General features: G+C 43.6%; 1 protein-coding gene across 2 annotated transcripts in view; it reads left to right on the plus strand.

Moving 5' to 3' along the window:
- apaf1 (apoptotic peptidase activating factor 1) overlaps nt 1–20,000 on the plus strand; it is a 55,810-nt gene that overhangs the window by 10,068 nt on the left and 25,742 nt on the right. For both annotated transcript variants that reach the window (XM_060886343.1, XM_060886342.1), the window contains exons 9-21: nt 123–290; nt 1,700–1,831; nt 2,753–2,866; nt 3,805–3,989; nt 4,158–4,284; nt 4,526–4,651; nt 4,790–4,930; nt 5,839–5,964; nt 8,097–8,246; nt 8,718–8,846; nt 9,785–9,910; nt 10,804–10,923; nt 11,069–11,194. In XM_060886343.1, coding sequence (XP_060742326.1) covers nt 123–290; nt 1,700–1,831; nt 2,753–2,866; nt 3,805–3,989; nt 4,158–4,284; nt 4,526–4,651; nt 4,790–4,930; nt 5,839–5,964; nt 8,097–8,246; nt 8,718–8,846; nt 9,785–9,910; nt 10,804–10,923; nt 11,069–11,194 — 1,770 coding nt within the window. The remainder of the gene's footprint in view (nt 1–122; nt 291–1,699; nt 1,832–2,752; nt 2,867–3,804; nt 3,990–4,157; nt 4,285–4,525; nt 4,652–4,789; nt 4,931–5,838; nt 5,965–8,096; nt 8,247–8,717; nt 8,847–9,784; nt 9,911–10,803; nt 10,924–11,068; nt 11,195–20,000) is intronic.

Genomic DNA, 20,000 nt, shown 5'->3' on the forward strand with positions numbered 1-20,000 from the left:
GTTCTGGCATGGCTCGGACCGGCATAAAGCGATGACGCATGACTGTGGATTTGTGTCCTGGTTAAGGTAATGTTAAGGTGACGTTAAGGTGACGTTAAGGTGAGCTTGGTTGGTGATTACAGGTACTGTCTGTGGTGTGGGGTCTGGAGCTGGAGGAAGTGGAAGATGTTCTCCAGGAGTTTGTGAACAAATCTCTGTTGTTTCGTGATTGTAACCACCGGCCGTATCTCTACTTCCTACACGACCTGCAGCTCGACTTCCTCACAGAGCAGAACCACAAACAGCTACCGGTGAGCGTAAAGAATCCATCCATCCATCCCTCTATCTATCTAATTATGTATCCTATCAACAAATGACTTAAGGGATTAGGCATTATAGTTTTATCTGTTAGAGTTACATGTAGCCTCATGGTTCGTCCACTCAAAGCTTTATCTTAAAGGACACGAGAAAAATGAATAGTGTTCTGCATCCTCATGTCTTTCTGTTACAAAACACTGACACAGGAGATTCCTTCTGTTAATGCTGAACATCTCATGCTTCATTCACACACTGGGTGATTTTATCTCTGCAAGACTGAAGTTGCAAGCTGGCGTTGCCATAATTTCAACCTGTAATGAAATTTTCTGGAGGGAGAATTTCTGTTTGTGTATAAAATCCAGCAGGGTATATTTGCATCATATCATCACTAGGGTTGGGAACCGAGAACCGGTTCTTATTCAGAACCGGTTCTGTTTTTTAACAGGAACCCGGAACCACGGTTACCACAGAAATCAGTCACTCGCGCTGCTGTGCTGAAGTACGCTTTGTGTTAAACATGTCTAATAAAAAGTCTAAAGTTTGGATTCATTTCCAAAGCTACAACAATGAAGCAAATCTACCCCCTCTGAGAGGGTTTTCTCCACAGCTGGAGATACAATAAGCCAGGAAAGGTCTCGTCTTCTCCCAGAGAAAGCAGACATGTTAATGTTTCTTCAGAAAAATTGCTAACTGTTTTGCTAAGTTGTAATTCTGGATGTTAAATTTGATGTTGGATTTATTTAAATTTAAATTGATATGAATTGAAACGCTCTGTTTAAAATATTTAAAGAGTGATTAATAAACACAAATGGAGTTGTTTAAGTATTGTGCATATTATTTTTCACATTTCTTTTATTATGGAATCGGAATCAGAACCGGGAATCGTAAGGCAGAACTGGAACCGGAACCGGAACATTTCTTTTGATACCCAACCCTAATCATCACACGTACTCTATCGTCATTCCCATTGGTAGACACTGCAACAAATATTTTATAACAAATAAACTTTATTTGATCTAATCATCAACACTCACTGTCGCTCATTTCACCAGAAGTCGACAGCTCTCATAGTAAATGAACAATTTCCTGTCGCTTTGTTACTGTGAGTCATCGTACATGTGAACGGCCCTTTGCAATTGTTAATAAAAATATATTATTATTATTATTATTATTATTATTATTATTATTAGGTTTAGATTATGAGCATTGGCCCTGTGAACGAGACGTTAGTACTGCAGGAAGGCCGTGTTAGATCAGGAGAATTAAATTACCCTTATAGCCTCCGTATATTAATACGTCATGCAGTGTGTTTCAGACTTCACGTTACACGCTGTGGCCCAAAAAACTGCCGCAATGACTTTAATTGTTGTATTGTGTTTTTTTAAATATTGTCTCACGAAAGGAGCTGCACGCTAAAGTGGTCTGTCAGTACCAGGAAGCATACCGAGGAATCCCGCCCCTTTCTGGAGACGTGGAAGGATTATACTGGTATCGTTTCTTGCCGCATCACATGGCACGAGCGAAGATGACCAAGGTGACTTCTGTACTTGCTAGATAAGACACACACTACACACTACACGTGCCACACATAAAACACGTTAAACTACAGATACAAATCAACCAGCATATCAGAGGGGAATTTTTGTGTCTTTAGTCTCCTCACCATCGTCGTTAAGCAGTCGCTGTAAACATGCCGTATGTGTGTCTCCTGTCTTCACACTACAGATACACAATATGGACAAATATAGACACCGTGTCCGATTGCGATACCTCTTACGAAACGCATCTGACAAACCGAACACACCGTGACGACATCATTCGAACCGTATTAATACCACCTGTGCTTTTTTTATTGACTGAATTATAGAATAAAGATACAGAACCTCTGAGATTCATTTCATAGCCATTGTCTTCATTGTTCTTTTATTACTGACATTTGATACAGACAGACAGACAGACCGATACTATATTGATCCCGAAGGAAATTCAAGCATTCAGTAGCAACATACAGAGAATTAAGGTTTTATCTTCACAATCCGCAAATCCACCCCGAAAAAAAAGGTAAAATTAGGTAGTTTTTTTTTATATTTATGAAATGAACAATGTCTAGTAGCAGCAAGTAAATACAGGTGAAAACCTACTATACTAAGTCACTCCTCACTTCTCACTCACTCCTCGTTTCCATCCTGCCCTACATGAGGGATGTTGTTGTACAGTCTGATGTCTAATGTCCAGGAGGACAAAAGAGTTCCTCACACACTCCTCCTCTGCCTGGTGAATATACCGTGTGTCTCAGCTGCCGTTAGTGTCTCAGGCTCACTGTCAGACACTGATCTTTAAGAAACGTTAGCAGTCTTTTATGTTAGTTCGAATGCCAGAGCAGTAGAATGGTGTAATGTGCTTAAAAACAATTGACTGAAGGTTTGTTCTGTCTGTGTCTCTTTTCCCCCCACAGGAACTTTATTCTCTCATGTTCTCACTAGACTGGGTACAGAATAAGGCTCAGGTGATGGGATCCGCCCACTTGATCAACGACTACGTGGAGCACGGTGACATTCTCGATAAAGAGGTATGTCCTGTCTCGTTTATACCGTCAAACTCGCACCGATGTCCATGTTAAGCTCGGATATGCGCCAATAATAGTTCAAGAATTCAAGAACGACGTCATTCTCGTCTAAAAGCTCTTGTAGTAGCGTCGACGGTGTAACATGAACAAAACAAACGGTTTGACGAATCGTGGCAGCAGAGACTGAAGATGCTGAAGGAATGGAAAGGATGTGTCACAGCTCCCAGGTGTGAGCAAGTTAATTAACACCAAACGCTCTGTTCATCCTGTTTATTTACTACAGTGATGACCTAGAAGTGAGGAACAGACTTTAAAAAAGGTTGCTGTTTTTTTATTAAAAGAAGAGAAGGAGATAGATGGATATTTATCTCCTTCTCTCCTTACTTATATACTTACATACTATATATAACAATCAATATATATACAATCCTTTATTATTAATTCATGAAGTATAAAATAATACTCAGTTCTAAAAGAATAAGGAGTATAACTAGATATAGATACTGTACACACGTTGCTCTACACACCACTTTATTTTCATGATTTCTTCAATTGGACTGACTTTTACAGAACAATCAAATCTCTGATATAATAATAATAATAACAATGATTATTATTATTATTATTATTATTATTATTATTATTATTATTATTATCAGTTAATCCTACCCATGTTTGTGTGTGCGTGCGTGTTTGTGTTGTGTGTTTGTGCATGCGTGTCTGTTGTGCGTGTGTTTGTGTGCTTGTGTGTTTGTGTTGTGTGTGTTTGTGCATGCATTTGTGCATTTGTGTTTGTGCGTGCTTGTGCATGCGTTTGTGCATTTGTGTTTGTGCGTGCGTGTGTGTTTGTGCGTGCGTGTGTGTTTGTGCGTGCGTGTGTGTTTGTGCATGCGTGTGTTTGTGTGTGCGTGTGTGTTTGTGTGTGTGTTGTGCTCTTGCAGAACAGCGAGGTGAGGCTGCAGTTTCAGGAGTTCTTGTCTTTAAACGGCCATCAGTTGGAGCAGAGGCCTTTCCCTGACGTGCTGCAGCTGGCGCTGGCTCAGCCGCACACCTCCGAGGTCTACAGACAGGCTTTTCTGCAAGCGCAGGAGAAGGCCAGCAGGGGGCAGCTCTACCTGGATTGGGTGTACGCCATACATACTTAATCATACTGTACACCTCCCAGTCAGCACACTGTGAATTTGCAATGAGTCTGAATTCAGAACTAGCAGCTGGAGTCACTGAGCAAGTCGTAATTCAGTACTGAACACGGTGCATGTGCTCATGTGTAACTCAGATGTTTTTGTGATGTTAGGAACAAGAGCAGCCTGGGGAGTCTGTCACGGCTTGTGCTGCATCCTCACCAGAACTCTGTGTACTACGCATGCTTCTCTCGAGACGGCAACAAGATCGCCTCCTGTGGCGCCAGCAAGAGTCTGCGGGTAAAGTCAGGCGGAATTAGTGGATTTATTTATTTTATTTTTATTTTTATTTTTTAAAAAGTAACATGAAGAGTTGTTATGTAGCCAAATTCATGTGTGATTTATTTGTGCTTGTGTGTGTGTGTGTGCACTCGTGTGTGTGTGAACACGTGTTTCTGTGTATGCGTATTAATCTGTGTATCTGTGTGTATTGCGTGTGTGTGTGTACGTGCGTGTGTGTGTGTGTGTCTATACCCTGCAGGTGTTTAAGAGTACCTCTGGAGAGAAGGTCCAGGAGTTCCAGGCTCATGATGATGAAGTTTTGTGTTGTGCTTTCTCACCTGATGACCGCCAAATAGCAACCTGCTCCAGTGACAGGAAGGTTAAGGTTTGTTTCATTTAAAGGCTCAAATCTCACATCTCTTTCTTCTGTTAGACACAAATGAGTGTGTAGTCACTCACATAATGAGTGTGTGTGTGTGTGTGTGTGTGTGTTTGCGTGCATGTGTGTGTGTTGGTTCTTTAGATCTGGAGTTTAGACAAAGGCATTCTGGTGCGTGTGTTTGATGTTGAGCACGAGGAGCAGATTAATCACTGCCAGTTCACAAACAAGAACCGACGCATCCTGCTGGCCACCAGCTCTAACGACAAATTCACCAACACCAAGGTGAGAGGAGCCAAGCGAGAACCTGTCCAGCTGACATAAAAAAACATTAAAGCTTCCTCAACAGGATGTAAACACTGAGCAATGAGGACCCCTGAGCACCATCACGATGTTCAGAAAGTGTTAAAATACCAAAGTACTCATTTGCACATCCCATTCAGTGTGACGTTTATACTCTTGATCATCTGAAGGTTAAAGTTCAATGTCAAGTAGCGTCCAAACACTCTTCAGGTTGTGCATTATACATATACTACTGTGTGTATGAATTCTTGAAGCTGATTGGTCAGAAGGCTAGTCATACTAATGCGTAGATGTAACAGATTTTTATGGATCTACTCCGTAAGACACAGCGGAGTTTACACAAATGAACCGGTTCTTTCCGAGAACAACTGAGGGACTCATTATTTCTTCACAACGTATTTGATGCGTGAAGAGCCGAGGGGGGGTGTTAACTTTTGAACAAGATTAATTCATTATTCTGTTTCTTATTTTATTTTCGTTTAGTGCCGACTTTCAGGAGCCACCTAAGATATGTATATGCTTTAAGATATATTTACACCGATCTAATAATTTAACACCCCCCAACACACACACACACACACACACACACACACACAAACACAAACACACAGCATTTTGTAATAGTTGTGTACGTGCCCATACTGAATATTTAGAAGCAGGAAAAAGAACCACCAGACTGTGCTGTTGTACTAAGTAATCTGTGTGAGTGGTTATAATGTGGTACGTCACACCATCATGGGGTGGATTAGTTTGTGTAGCACCACACTGGAGTGTGTTATTCCTATACACAGAGGGGGGCGTAAAGTTTTAAGTCTTAAAGTCAAAGCTGAGACTTTTCGATGTTACGACATAACAGCCTTTCATATCGCCGTAAACCTTGTGTTGTGCAGGTGTGGAACATGAACAAGCAGACGTCTCAGAACACCATGTTCGGACACACCGATGGTGTTAATCACTGCTGCTTCTCTCCAGATGACTCCTATCTTGCTACGTCCTCGAATGACGGAACACTAAAGGTGTGACTTTATAAAACAAAAAAGCATTCAGATGCATCATTTACTTCCAGCTCAATGATGTTTCTCTCTCTCTCCCTCTCTCTGTCTGTCTCTCTCTCTCTCTCTCCCTCTCTCTCTCTCTCTCTGTCTCTCTCGCTCTGTCTCTCTTTTCTGTCACTCTCTCTGTCTCTCTATCTGTCTCTCGCTCTGTCTCTTTTTTCTGTCACTCTCTCTGTCTCTCTCTCTGTCTCTCTCTCTCTCTCTCTCTCTCTGTCTCTCTCGCTCTGTCACTCTCTCTGTCTCTCTCTCTGTCGTTGTCTCTCTCTCGTTGTCTCTCTGTGTCTCTATTATGTACTGATTAAAAAATGCTCTCCATAGTTTTAGCCACAAGGCTGGGACGTGTTCTGGGAGGTCCATATTCAATAACATCTCCTTAGTTCAAGACATCTTTGAGGTCTCAAGAATTTTTGGGCTGAATATTATATCCACAGACCATAAAGAGCTTTTGATCGAGCTTTTCAATGTCGGCTCATGTGCTCCCTCTAAATTGTGTAGGGGGGTAAGGCAGGGCATCTCTTTGTCTGGCATGCTTAATACCATAGCTATAGAACCTCTTCTAATCAATCTGAGAGCTAAGCTAAAAGGTATCTCTGTCCCTGGCTTTCAAAACCCCTTTTGTCTGTCAGCCTGTTGAGGATATTGTAATAATGGTTGATGAGCAGAGAGATGTAGACACATTAAAAAGAGTGTATCTATAGAGTTTGGAACAATATCTTCAGCTAAAATCAACTGGAACAAATTCGAGGCTGCTTTAGTTGGTCAAATGATGTGCCCAAAAAGCAGTCACCCTGTCCCATGTGCAGAAAAACACCCCCAAAGCATGATGCTACCACCCCCATGCTTCACAGTAGGGATGGTGTTCTTGGGATGGTACTCGTCATTCTTCTTCCTCCAAACACGTTTAGTGGAATTATGACCAAAAAGTTCTATTTTGGTCTCATCTGACCACATGACTTTCTCCTATGACTCCTCTGGATCATCCAAATGGTCATTGGAAAACTTAAGACGGGCCTGGACATGTGCTGGTTTAAGCAGGGGAACCTTCCGTACCATGCATGATTTCAAACCATGACGTCTTAGTGTATGACCAACAGTAACCTTGGAAACGGTGGTCCCAGCTCTTTTCAGGTCATTTACCAGCTCCTCCCGTGTAGATTTCTCACCTTTCTTAGGATCATTGAGACCCCACGAGGTGAGATCTTGCATGGAGCCCCAGTCCGAGGGAGATTGACAGTCATGTTTAGCTTCTTCCATTTTCTAATGATTGCTCCAACAGTGGACCTTTTTTCACCAAGCTGCTTGGCAATTTCCCCGTAGCCCTTTCCAGCCTTGTGGAGGTGTACAATTTTGTCTCTAGTGTCTTTGGACAGCTCTTTGGTCTTGGCCATGTTAGTAGTTGGATTCTTACTGATTGTATGGGGTGGACAGGTGTCTTTATGCAGCTAACGACCTCAAACAGGTGCATGTAATTTAGGATAATAAATGGAGTGGAGGTGGACATTTTAGACGCAGACTAACAGGTCTTTGTGGGTCAGAATTCTAGCTGATAGACAGGTGTTTAAATACTTATGTGCAGCTGTATCATACAAATAAATAGTTAAAAAATCATGTATTGTGATTTCTGGATTTTCTTACAGTGGACATGCACCTGCGATGACAATTTCAGACCCCTCCATGATTTCCAAGTGGGAGAACTTGCAAAATAGCAGGGTGTTCAAATACTTATTTTCCTCACTGTGTGTGTGTGTGTGTGTGTGTATGTAATATATATATATTTATAATAATAATATATATATATATATATATATATATATATATATATATATATATATATATATATATATATATATATATATATATTGAACAAAAAGGAAGCCACAATGTTGTAATAGTAACCACAGCACTGAAAAAGTCCAGAATTTCTATAAGCAAATGAAAAACCTAGTGAAAATTTGGTGTTATAAAAGAGCACTCTGTTTGCTTTTTTTATGGAATTGTTTATTCATCTATTGTGAGCAACTATTAAACGTTACTTTGAAAAATCTAATCTCTCTCTCTCTCTCTTGCTCTCTCGCTCTCTCTTTTTGTTTCAGCTGTTTGAGGTGACCTCCGCAAACGAGTGGAAGTCTATCGACGTCACCAATTTCTTTCCAGAGAGCGATGACGCAAGCGTTTCTGTGAAGTGCAGCACCTGGTCAGTCGATGGCAAGCGCATCATCGCTGCTGCAAAGAACACAGTCTTTGTAAGTGACCGTTAACACATAACACACACCAGTGTACAAGTGAACGTGCACCATGAAGCTTAAATCTAGCACCATAAATGATTTTTGGATTCTTTAAAGGTTATATGTAGAACCTTGGGTTTCTCTTTTAGAAAATTGTAGAAAATTTTAGAAAATTACACAATACCCTTGAGATTAGATAATAAGCCCGAACTGTCCTGGAGCCTGTTATTCCAAATCTCTTTGGATGGGATCATTTATAGAAGTTGTCCCTCTGTGTTTTGTTCCTTTTATTCCATGTTTAAGTTCCATTTTTGTTTTTTGTCAAAATAGCCTTTTTTTGGCACTCATTCTCTGTGCACTCACTCTCTGTGTATCTGTCTGTCCATCTGTGTGTTTATCTATCTGTCTTCTGTCTGTGTGTGTATGGGTGTATGTGTGTGTGTGTGTGTGTGGTGGTGGTGGGGGTGTATGGGGGTGTGTGTTTTGCAGGTATTGGATGTAGCGACACAGGACATGTTATTGGAGATTCGAACCAGTCGTCTGAGCACAGTGCAGTACTGTCAGGCCTGTCCCAACAGTCAGCTCCTAGCCTTAGCTCTGTCACACTACACTGTGGAGGTCAGTTAACACACACACATACACACATACACACACACACACACTGCATTCATTCTCCAAATCTTTCATGTGAAGGTGTTGCTGTTTGTTTGAATTCGAGTTCCAGACACTGAAGAACATGAAATGAGGCAAAACTTGATTCATTCCATATCAGACGCTGAACATCAAATGATCTGCAATTCAATCTGAAATTCATTCATAGCAGCAGATATAAAAACATTATCTGTCAATTATTTTGTAATAACCGCTGAAGATATTAAGATAACAGCACTGCAGATATTTCTGCTCCTTTCAGCTGTGCACTAACACACAAGAGTTTTTATACTCTTGTTATATATGTTATAGTATAGTATAGTATAGTATACTCTATATATGTTATAGTTTTGTGTCTCAGACAAGAATAGGATGAAGTGCGACCGAACTATTGATTATAATCAAGCAATCAGTCGGTTGTACTGAAAATCAGCACGGCTGTGATGCAGCTGTCTGCGCTGTAGCTGATCCCAGCTACGCTGATTTTTAACAGGTGACGAGTCAAAGGCGGATACGAATGCTGATTATTGTTTCTACAAACCAAAGTAGAAAAAAAACACATAACATACATGATTTCCAGCTATGCTAAAAGAAAACCTTCCTGAATTATTGTACAGTCATAATAAAATGCTGCTGAAGCACTCGTATATATGAAGTAGGTTCATATTTGGAATATTTTTTGAAAACGTGTCCAGAGAAGTTTCAGGAATATATCAAACCCAGAAGCTAAAGTAAATCTGACGAGAGCCATTTAATAAGTTCTCCGCTCTTGCCTCAATAACAGGCTTTTAGGGAAGATATTGCTGTTGTGATAAAATAGTTAATAATAATAATAGTTGCTTACAGAAGTTGTGTGTGTGTGTGTGTGTATGTGTGTGTGTGTGTGTGTGTGTGTGTGTGTGTAGCTGTGGAACTTTGAGACTAATAAGAAGATGGCTGAATGCAGTGGGCACCTGAGCTGGGTGCCTTGTGTACAGTTCTCTCCTGATGGCTCGCTCCTCCTTTCAGCCTCTGATGACCAGACTATCAGAGTAAGCTCCTGCACACACTCCTCCATTCTCTTCCTAAAACCTGGTCTGAAACGTCTCCTCTGAATAAACATGGCTAGACACGCCTCAGCCATCCAGCTGATATATAATATACACTGACCACCCAGTTTATTACTCACTCACTCACTCTCACTCATTCATTTTCTACCGCTTATCCGAACTACCTCGGGTCACGGGGAGTTTGTGCCTATCTCAGGCGGCATCGGGCATCAAGGCAGGATACACCCTGGACGGAGTGCCAACCCATCGCAGGGCACACACACACACACACACTTTCATTCACTCACGCAATCACACACTACGGACAATTTTCCAGAGATGCCAATCAACCTACCATGCATGTCTTTGGACCGGGGGAGGAAACCGGAGTACCCGGAGGAAACCCCCGAGGCACGGGGAGAGCATGCAAACTCCACACACACAAGGCGGAGGTGGGAATCGAACCCCCAACCCTGGAGGTGTGAGGCGAACGTGCTAACCACTAAGCCACCGTGCCCTCCAGTTTATTAGTCATACACTAATTATTCCATCAGCCAATTAGCTGGCAACATCAAAATGCCTACAGACCTACAGACCAGAGCTTCAGTTTCTGTCCATCATAAAGCATTTCCTTTTCTGTGACCAGAGCTTAATTGGATTGGAACCTTTGAGTATTTCAAATACGTGATATATGTGTTCCTAAAAAAGTGCACGGCTGTAAACTCTAGGTAAGCAGAATTTTAGCTTATGCTGTTTGACGTTTCACAATGCTTCTACTTGACCTGGGATTAACAGTTAATAATCCTGGATCTTTATATATAATCTGATGCTTTACACTGTACATTTGTACGTTTGTAAAACTTATGTTAAATTGTGTGTGTGTGTGATTGCCGTAGCTGTGGGAGACTGAGCATGTGCACACTTCTTCAGCTGTTGCTCTGAAGAGAGATTTTGACGTTCTCTTCAGTCAGGATGACATCATGGTGGCGGCAGCTGACAGCCGGAACAGATTACAGGTACTAACCTGAGCGAGAGAGAGCGAGAGATTTCTGTCGTTTCTGTGTAGCAATGAGTGTGCTGTCTATCATTCTGTAGTGCTAAGTCATGGTCAGTCTTTTCAATTTATGCATCCAATAACTGTGTGTATGTGTGTGTGTTGAGGTTCGTTCGGGCCCAGAGGCTAGAGTAGTGCTGGAGACCACGACACAGAAATCGAGGATTCGTTGTATCTGTATCTGCAGACAGAAGCCTACTGTGGCGCTGGGCATGGAGGAGGGCAGCGTGCAGGTAAACACACACTGACCGACACACACCTTTGTCCTCATGTTTACCCTTCCCTTCGTGCTCTGCTTTCTCGCAGCTCAAATTTCTGCCCCCTGAGGTGTTCATATGCAGGTCAGGAAAGTGCAAACTACTGTGGGTAAAAATACACCTCACCTTGCTCGAGGTTGTCACGTTTCTGTGTTGAGATCTGACGCACACAGATGTTTGCAACTGTTCCAGATCTGTCTCTTTTATACACACACATTATCTAGGACTTTTTATTGCCGTAGTGATTAAATAATGAATGTTTATGAGCTATAATGTACTTATAAGGTTATGAACCTTATCCTGTAATGCTCAATAACCATAAGAAAAAAAATGTCCCTTCATTAGTACGTACACAGTTTTTCTGATCGCAAGGCCCTTGGGAAGTTGTGGCCTAATGGTTAGAGAGTTTGACTCCTAACCCTAAGGTTGTGGGTTCGAGTCTTGGGCCGGCAATACCACGACTGAGGTGTGTTTGTGTGTGTTTGTGTGTGTTTGTGTGTGTGTGTGTTTGTGTGTGTGTTTGTGTGTGTGTGTTTGTGTGTGTGTGTTTGTGTGTGTGTGTTTGTGTGTGTGTGTTTGTGTGTGTGTGTTTGTGTGTGTGTGTGTGTGTGTGTGTGTTTGTTTGTGTGTGTGTGTGTGTTTGTGTGGATGTTTTGTGTGTGTGTTTTGTGTGTGTGTTTTGTGTGTGTGTTTTGTGTGTGTGTTTGTGTGGGTGTTTTGTGTGGGTGTTTTGTGTGGGTGTTTTGTGTGGGTGTTTTGTGTGGGTGTTTTGTGTGTGTGTTTGTGTGTGTGTTTGTGTGTGTGTTTGTGTGTGTGTTTTGTGTGTGTGTGTTTGTGTGGTGTAGTTCAGTTCTGATTGTTGGAGAGTCTGAGGTTAGCGGAAAGAAACTGTTGCGAGGGCCCGACTGCTACGGTACCTTTTTCCAGATGGCAGGAGGGTGAAGTGTGTGTGAGGGATGTGTGGGGTCATCCACAATATTGTTGTTTTTGTGGATGCAGCGTGTTATGAATTTTTGTGATGGAGGGAAGAGAGATTCCAGTTCTCTGCTCAGCTGTCCTCACTATCTGCTGCAGGGTCTTGCAATCCGAGACAGTAATGAAACCAGTGATGCAGCTGCTCAGGATGTTCTCGATGGTCTCTCTATAAAATGTTGTCAGGATGGGTGGAGGAAGATGTGCTATCCTCAGCCTCAGCACAGGAAGTATAGGTGCTACTGGGCGTTCTTACTGATGGAGCAGGTGTTGAGTGACCAGGTGAAGTTTTCTGCCAGATAAAAAAAACATGGAATTTTGTGCTCTTGGCGATCTGTTGATGTTCCTCAGAGAGTGATCACTTTGTTCTCCACTAAAGTCAACAGCCATCTCTTTAGTTTTGTCAATGTTCAGATACAGCTTGTTGACTCTACACCAGGCAGTTGGCTTTTGCACCTCCTCTCTGTATGCTGACTCATCATTCTTGTTGATGAGATCCACGACGGTTGTGTCATCTGCGAACTTGATGATGTGGTTTATACTGTGCATTGCTACACAGTAGTGAGTCAGCTGAGTGAACAGCAGTGGACTGATTCTGACTGACTGACAGGTCTCCCACTGACAAAGCCCAGGATCCAGTTGCAGAGGGAGGTGTTCAGTCCCAGCAAGCTCAGCTTCTCGGTCAGGTGCTGAGGGATAATTGTAGAATACTGAACTGAAGTCTATGAACAGCATTTCATACGTATGTGCCTTTATTGTCCTGGTGGCTCAGGGCCAGATGGAGGGTTGTTGCAATGGCATCGTCTATGTAACGGGTTGGATGATACACAAACTCCAGGGGGTCCAGTGAAGGTGGTAGCTGAGTCTTGATGTGCCTCATGAGGAGCCTCTCGAAGCACTTCGTCACGATGGGTGTGAGTGCTATGGGGTGATAGTCGTTAAGACAGGATGCTGTAGACCTCTTTGGCACGGGGACAAGGATGGTTGAAGATGTCAGTGAAGACATCCACTAGCTGTTTTCATAGTGCCTGAGCAGTCTACCAGGAATGTTGTCTGGTTCAGCAGACGTCTGTGGGGTAACTCTACATAGAGATCTCTTCATATTAACCGTGATTAGACGGAGTACCTGGTCATTGGGAGGAGGGGTGGTCTCGCTTGCTACTACGTTGTTCTGCACCTCAAACTGAGAAGTTGTTCAACGCATATGGGAAGGAGGCATCACTGTAACAGGCAGGTGAAGCTGTCTTGTCTTGATCTTTGTGATCGCCTGGATCTACTGCCCCATGTGCTGGGTGTCTCCACTGTCCAGGAAGTGGCTGTGGATTCTCTGGGTGTTTGCATGCTCTGCCTCTCTGATGGTTTGGCCCTTTCTGTTCTTAAGGTCATCTTATCACCTGCTCTGAAGGTGGAGTCTCTCGACTTCAGCAGCACTTGCATGTTTGCAGTCATCCACAGTTTCTGATTGGAGCGTGTGGTGATGGTCATGGAGAGGGTCATGTCAGCAATCCACTTGGTGATGTAGCTGATCACTGATGCCGTTTACTCCACCAAGTTGATGGCATCCCCGTTGGTTGCAGCATCCCTGAAGATGTTCCGGTCAGTGCAGCCAAAACAGTCCTGAAGAGCAGAGGTTGTTCCTGCTGGCCAGGCATCCGCCTGCTTCAGAACCGGGTTAGAACGTCTGGCGAGCGGCCTGTAGGCTGAAATTAGCATAAGTGGGTAAGATTCTGGGTTTCTTCTAAGGTTTTGCTCTCGCAGGTCTTTACTGAAACTGTCTTCACTTCCTGCTTGTTTTTGGGAGCCTTTATCTTTAGTTTTGTCTTCAGTAAGTGAACTGTAACTCAGTTGGACTCACTTTAACATTCCACTGCTTTGACTTTAAAAAAAGTCTTGTGTTGCTTTGGAAGTAAGTTTCAGGTCTTTGTTCATCTGCTGTCTAAAGTTCTGTCTAAAGAGTTTTAAAGCTGGCAAATAGTAACATGTTGTTTTTATTGTCTTTGGGGTTTATTAATGGGTTCAATCTTGTTATAAACCCTCAGTATTTATTCTGGTGAAATCTCATGATTTTTGAACACTGAGCTCCTCGAGAGTGTTTCATTGACTGCACTGAAGAGTTTTTTCATTCTTTCACCAGGGAATAAATACTTCTTGTTGTTTTCTCTGGTCTCTCAGTTCTTTTGGTGTTCCTGAGCTCAGCAGTGCCTTCTTTCTTTTGAAGACAGGAACAAATAGATGATTTGACCACAAATAAAATATCTTTGATCTCTCTGTCTGTCTCTCTCTCTCTCTCACTCTCTCTCTCTCACTCTCTCTCTCGCACTCTCTCTCTCGCATTCTCTCTCTCTCGCACTCTCTCTCTCGCATTCTCTCTCTCTCACTCTCTCTCTCTCGCACTCTCTCTCTCGCATTCTCTCTCTCTCACTCTCTCTCTCTCACTCTCTCTCTCGCACTCTCTCTCTCGCATTCTCTCTCTCTCACTCTCTCTCTCTCACTCTCTCTCTCGCACTCTCTCTCTCGCATTCTCTCTCTCTCACTCTCTCTCTCGCACTCTCTCTCTCGCATTCTCTCTCTCTCACTCTCTCTCTCGCACTCTCTCTCTCGCATTCTCTCTCTCGCACTCTCTCTCGCACTCTCTCTCTCGCACTCTCTCTCTCGCACTCTCTCTCTCGCACTCTCTCTCTCGCACTCTCTCTCTTGCACTCTCTCTCGTTCTCTGTCTCTCTCTCGCACTCTCTCTCTCGTTCTCTGTCTCTCTCTCGCACTCTCTCTCTCGCACTCTCTCTCCCGCACTCTCACACTCTCTCTCTCGTTCTCTGTCTCTCTCTCTCTCTCGCACTCTCTCTCTTGCACTCTCTCTCGTTCTCTGTCTCTCTCTCGCACTCTCTCTCTCGCACTCTCTCTCTCGCACTCTCTCTCTCGCACTCTCTCTCCCGCACTCTCGCACTCTCTCTCTCGCACTCTCTCTCTCGCACTCTCTCTCTTGCACTCTCTCTCTCGTTCTCTGTCTCTCTCTCTCTCGCACTCTCTCTCTTGCACTCTCTCGTTCTCTGTCTCTCTCTCGCACTCTCTCTCTCGTTCTCTGTCTCTCTCTCGCACTCTCTCTCTCGCACTCTCTCTCCCGCACTCTCGCACTCTCTCTCTCGCACTCTCTCTCTCGCACTCTCTCTCTCGCACTCTCTCTCTTGCACTCTCTCTCTTGCACTCTCTCTCTCGTTCTCTGTCTCTCTCTCTCTTGCACTCTCTCTCTTGCACTCTCTCTCGTTCTCTGTCTCTCTCCCGCACTCTCTCTCCCGCACTCTCTCTCTCGCACTCTCTCTCCCGCACTCTCTCTCTCGCACTCTCTCTCGTTCTCTGTCTCTCTCCCGCACTCTCTCTCTCGCACTCTCTCTCTCGCACTCTCTCTCTCGCACTCTCTCTCGCACTCTCTCTCGTTCTCTGTCGCTCTCTCGCACTCTCTCTCTCGCACTCTCTCTCTCGCACTCTCTCTCCCGCACTCTCGCACTCTCTCTCTCGCACTCTCTCTCGCACTCTCTCTCGCACTCTCTCTCTTGCACTCTCTCTCTCGTTCTCTGTCTCTCTCTCTCTTGCACTCTCTCTCTTGCACTCTCTCTCGTTCTCTGTCTCTCTCTCGCACTCTCTCTCTCGCACTCTCTCTCTCGCACTCTCTCTCTTGCACTCTCTCTCTTGCACTCTCTCTCTCGCACTCTCTCTCGCACTCTCTCTCGCACTCTCTCTCGCACTCTCTCTCGCACTCTCTCTCGCACTCTCTCTCTCGCACTCTGTTTCTCTCTTGCACTCTCTCTCTTGCACTCTCTCTCTCGCACTCTCTCTCTGTCTCTCTCTCGCACTCTGTCTCTCTCTGTCTCTCTGTGTCACTCTCTCTCGCACTCTCTCTTGCACTCTGTCTTTCTCTCGCACTCTCTCTATCTCGCACTCTCTCGCCCTCTGTCTCTCGCACTCTCTCGCCCTCTGTCTCTCGCACTCTGTCTCGCACTCTGTCTCGCACTCTCTCTCCCGCACTCTCGCACTCTCTCTCGCACTCTCTCTCGCACTCTCTCTCTCGCACTCTCTCTCTTGCACTCTCTCTCTTGCACTCTGTCTCTCTCTCTCTGTCTTTCTATCGCACTCGCTCTCTCTCGCACTCTCTCGCTCTCTCTTTATATTGAGAGTTACAAAATTACACATTGCACTTAACCAACTCTTCCCCTTTTCTCTGTTTAACTGTAAGTGACATAATGAAGGAAAAACACAAAGCGCTTTGAGCTTCTATTCATTATTTCTTTTCATTACCACTGCACTGTGGTAGACACTAGTAACTTAACTAGCCCTAACTCGGTATAGAGAATTTGAGAATGAAACAGAAATCAAATCAATCTACAATCAGAATTTAATAGAAAGGACTGAATGAAACACTTTCACTCACTCTTTTCTTTTTTCTCTGTTTCTCTCACATGCACGCACACACACACAAACTCACACATAGTCCTTAACACACACACCCTTGCAGTATCTCACACTCAGTTTTCCTTATTATTTTTTTTTTTTTACACACACACACTCACATACACTCACATGCCCTCGAGCACACACGCACTCACACGCCCTCACGTACAAACGCCCTCACGCGCGCGCGCACACACACACACACCTTGACCACCATTAGCTTCTGCATTTTTTTCCTTCTCTTTTTCTCCTTCAGCCTCTTCATCTCCCGTCATAACATAACACTCTCATCAGACATAAAGTTCCTGTGAGAGGTGGTTATGGAGTTAGGTCAGAATAATTTTGTTCAAATGTTAAGATACATTAGAGCCAAACATCGGTGTGAAATTGCTGTCATTTCCTAAGCTGATGCTGTAGATGTCTGTGACATGTGTGACATTTTAAATGGTGCCGCTGAAGAAAAATATCAACATGACAAGGAAAAGAAAATGAACTGAAAAGAAATTTCCCTTTTCTGATTCATTCAGAGGAGGCCTTTCAATTATTGACGTTTTTATAGCAGGGTAAGTAAAATTGTAGACGTAAACAGATATTCTTAAAAATAACAAAACACTCCTTCTGCACGATCTCTTCAGTTATTTGCAAAAAAATAAGTGATGATTATGTCAGTCACCAGTACAAGGATCTGAGTGATCTGATCCAAAGGTCCTCGCATGTGCTGCCACGTTATTCTCTATTCTTGACCAATTACATTTATTCATTCATCTTCTACCGCTTATCCGAACTACCTCGGGTCATGACTCGGGGAGCCTGTGCCTATCTCAGGCGTCATCGGGCATCCAAGCAGGATACACCATGGACGGAGTGCCAACCCATCGCAGGGCACACACACACAAACTATCATACACTCACACACTATGGACAATATTCCAGAGATGCCAATCAACCTACCATGCATATCTTTGGACTGGGGGAGGAAACCGGAGTACCCGGAGGAAACCCCCGAGGCACGGGGAGAACATGCAAACTCCACACACAAGGCGGAGGCGGGAATCGAACCCCCAACCCTGGAGGTGTGAGGCGAACGTGCTAACCACTAAGTCACCGTGCACCCCCAATTAAATACATCTCAATCTTAATTGTTTAAGACAAGATGGAAATCTTTTAGACTCGCCACTCATGATTGTACACGCGTTCAAACATCGTCGCAGTTCACTTTTCCATTTTCACGATGCCGTTTATGACTTTTATAAAATATCCAGAATAAATCATTTTATTTTGTTTATGAGCAAAAAGGGCAAGAATCCATCTGTCGCAGTAGCTTGTACATCCAGCAGAGGGAAGTGTGCACACACTCATGGGTTAGTGAAAGTCTCCAAACTTCCCTGTGCTCTTTGTTGGTTATAAATGTAACCCCGGGGAAATGATCCAACAGTGAAGTCGTAGTATGAGTTCAAGAAATGTTCATGTTATGGATTTTTTATGTACTGCAGTTCCATGAGGAGTTCTGGTGTGTGTTTGTGTGTGTATTTCACCACTGGCAGGAAGAATGAGTGTTAGGCATGTGCTGAGGAGCATGGGGTGGAGAGCGCTGCAGATGTTGAGTCTCCAGCGTACGTTAGTGCTGGCACTAGGGCTAGAGCTGGGAACAGTACAGGTACAGTATGGTGTGTGTGTGTGTGTGTGTGTGTGTGTGTGTGTGTATGTGTTATACTGCTGAGCAACCATCTGCTCAGGATATTAACAACTCCACAAGTTGGGTTGAACCCCAGTTCAGTGAAGCGTTGGGTGCAGCCACTCTGTTGAAAAGGTATTTATCTTCTGAATCAGCCAGATTAAGAGAATAAACGAATCCATGAGTAGGAAAATCTGGGCCCTGGACACCCAACATTAACACGCATCCTGAGTGGAGAGATCGCAGGTGTATCTGAAGGTGTGTGACGGTGTGTGTGACATGGTGAAGTCAAACGCGTCTCGAAGAAAGGTCGTGATCCGAGGACACGTACGTCCATAATACATTTGTAGAGAGAATAGTGTGTGTCTTGTTTTTTGAAAAGATTCATTTCCTGCATCATTGCTCAGGCTGGAAATCGTGACAAATTGTGAGGAGTAAAGAAAAAAAGCAGCTGCTTCGTTTCCTCATTCGTTGTACGTTTATCAGTTTCGTTAGCAGACCAGTCTGTAAATATATGCAAATAAATGCAGCTGATGCCTGACATGATGGCATTTCATCATGATTTCTGTCCATCTGCTTGTGATCGGATCACCCAGGACGCACGTTAATACCAGGTGTGAACAGGGACGAACAGTTGTAATTCGTATATCTTGCAGCACAACACAGACGTGACCTAAGGCGTAAATCCTGCAGCACTAGTTTCCTTTACCGTTAGCTGAACTTAACAGCTACTACTACACCAGCACACGACATGGTGTCTGCTGTCAGGAGAAAGTAGGCAATGATCTGCTGCTCCTTCTGCTGCACAGCCTCAATACACACATTTACATTTCCTTCATCATTTATTCACATATTTATCTTCAGCAAATCCTTTATCCTGGTCAAGGATACAGTATATACTGATTGTGTCCCAGGAACACTGACCATGAGATGCCAGTCCAACACACTTCACACATGTTTACACGTTCCTAGGAGGTGATTTAGCATTTGGAAGGTTAGATGAAACCTGAGAGCCCCAAACAGACATGGGTTATTCTGCTCCAATGTAAAATGCAATCCAAGCATAATAGAGGTGGGATAAAGATTTCCACCAACTGAACAGAAACAAAGTGCAAATGTCCAGTATAAGTGGAATTAACAATTGATTTGAGGAGAGATCCCATCACACGACCATCATCACACCCGGATCTGCTTGTAGAACATCTCATTCTGTGTTTGCTGTTATAATAATCTCCACTCTTCTTTTCTGGGAAGGTTTTACACTACATGTTGTGGCGTGGCTGTGTGAATTTGTGATCATTCAGCTACAAGAACATTAGTGAAGTCGGTGTTCAGTGGGGTTGAGTTAGAGCCAGGGCTCAGTGTAGGACACTCGGGTTCTTCCAGTTCAACCGTAACACCTTAATCGTGTCTTTATGGAGCTCTGTGCTTTGTGCCCAGGGGCATTGTCATGCTGGAAGTGTCTGTCAGTCTCTTCGTTCCAGTGAAGAGAAATTGTAATGTTACAGCATACAGAGACATTTTACACAATTGTGTGTTTACAGATTTGAGGAAGAACAACATATGGGTGAGATGATGGTCAGGGGTGCACATACTTTTAGTCACATCGACCAACTCGATCCTGACTAACCACAATCATACTCTGTAAAAATATCTTTGTCAGCCCTAACAAGTTAGTAAAGATTTTATTAA

Source organism: Tachysurus vachellii, chromosome 14 (genome assembly GCF_030014155.1).
Source record: "Tachysurus vachellii isolate PV-2020 chromosome 14, HZAU_Pvac_v1, whole genome shotgun sequence".
Lineage (NCBI taxonomy): Eukaryota > Metazoa > Chordata > Actinopteri > Siluriformes > Bagridae > Tachysurus > Tachysurus vachellii.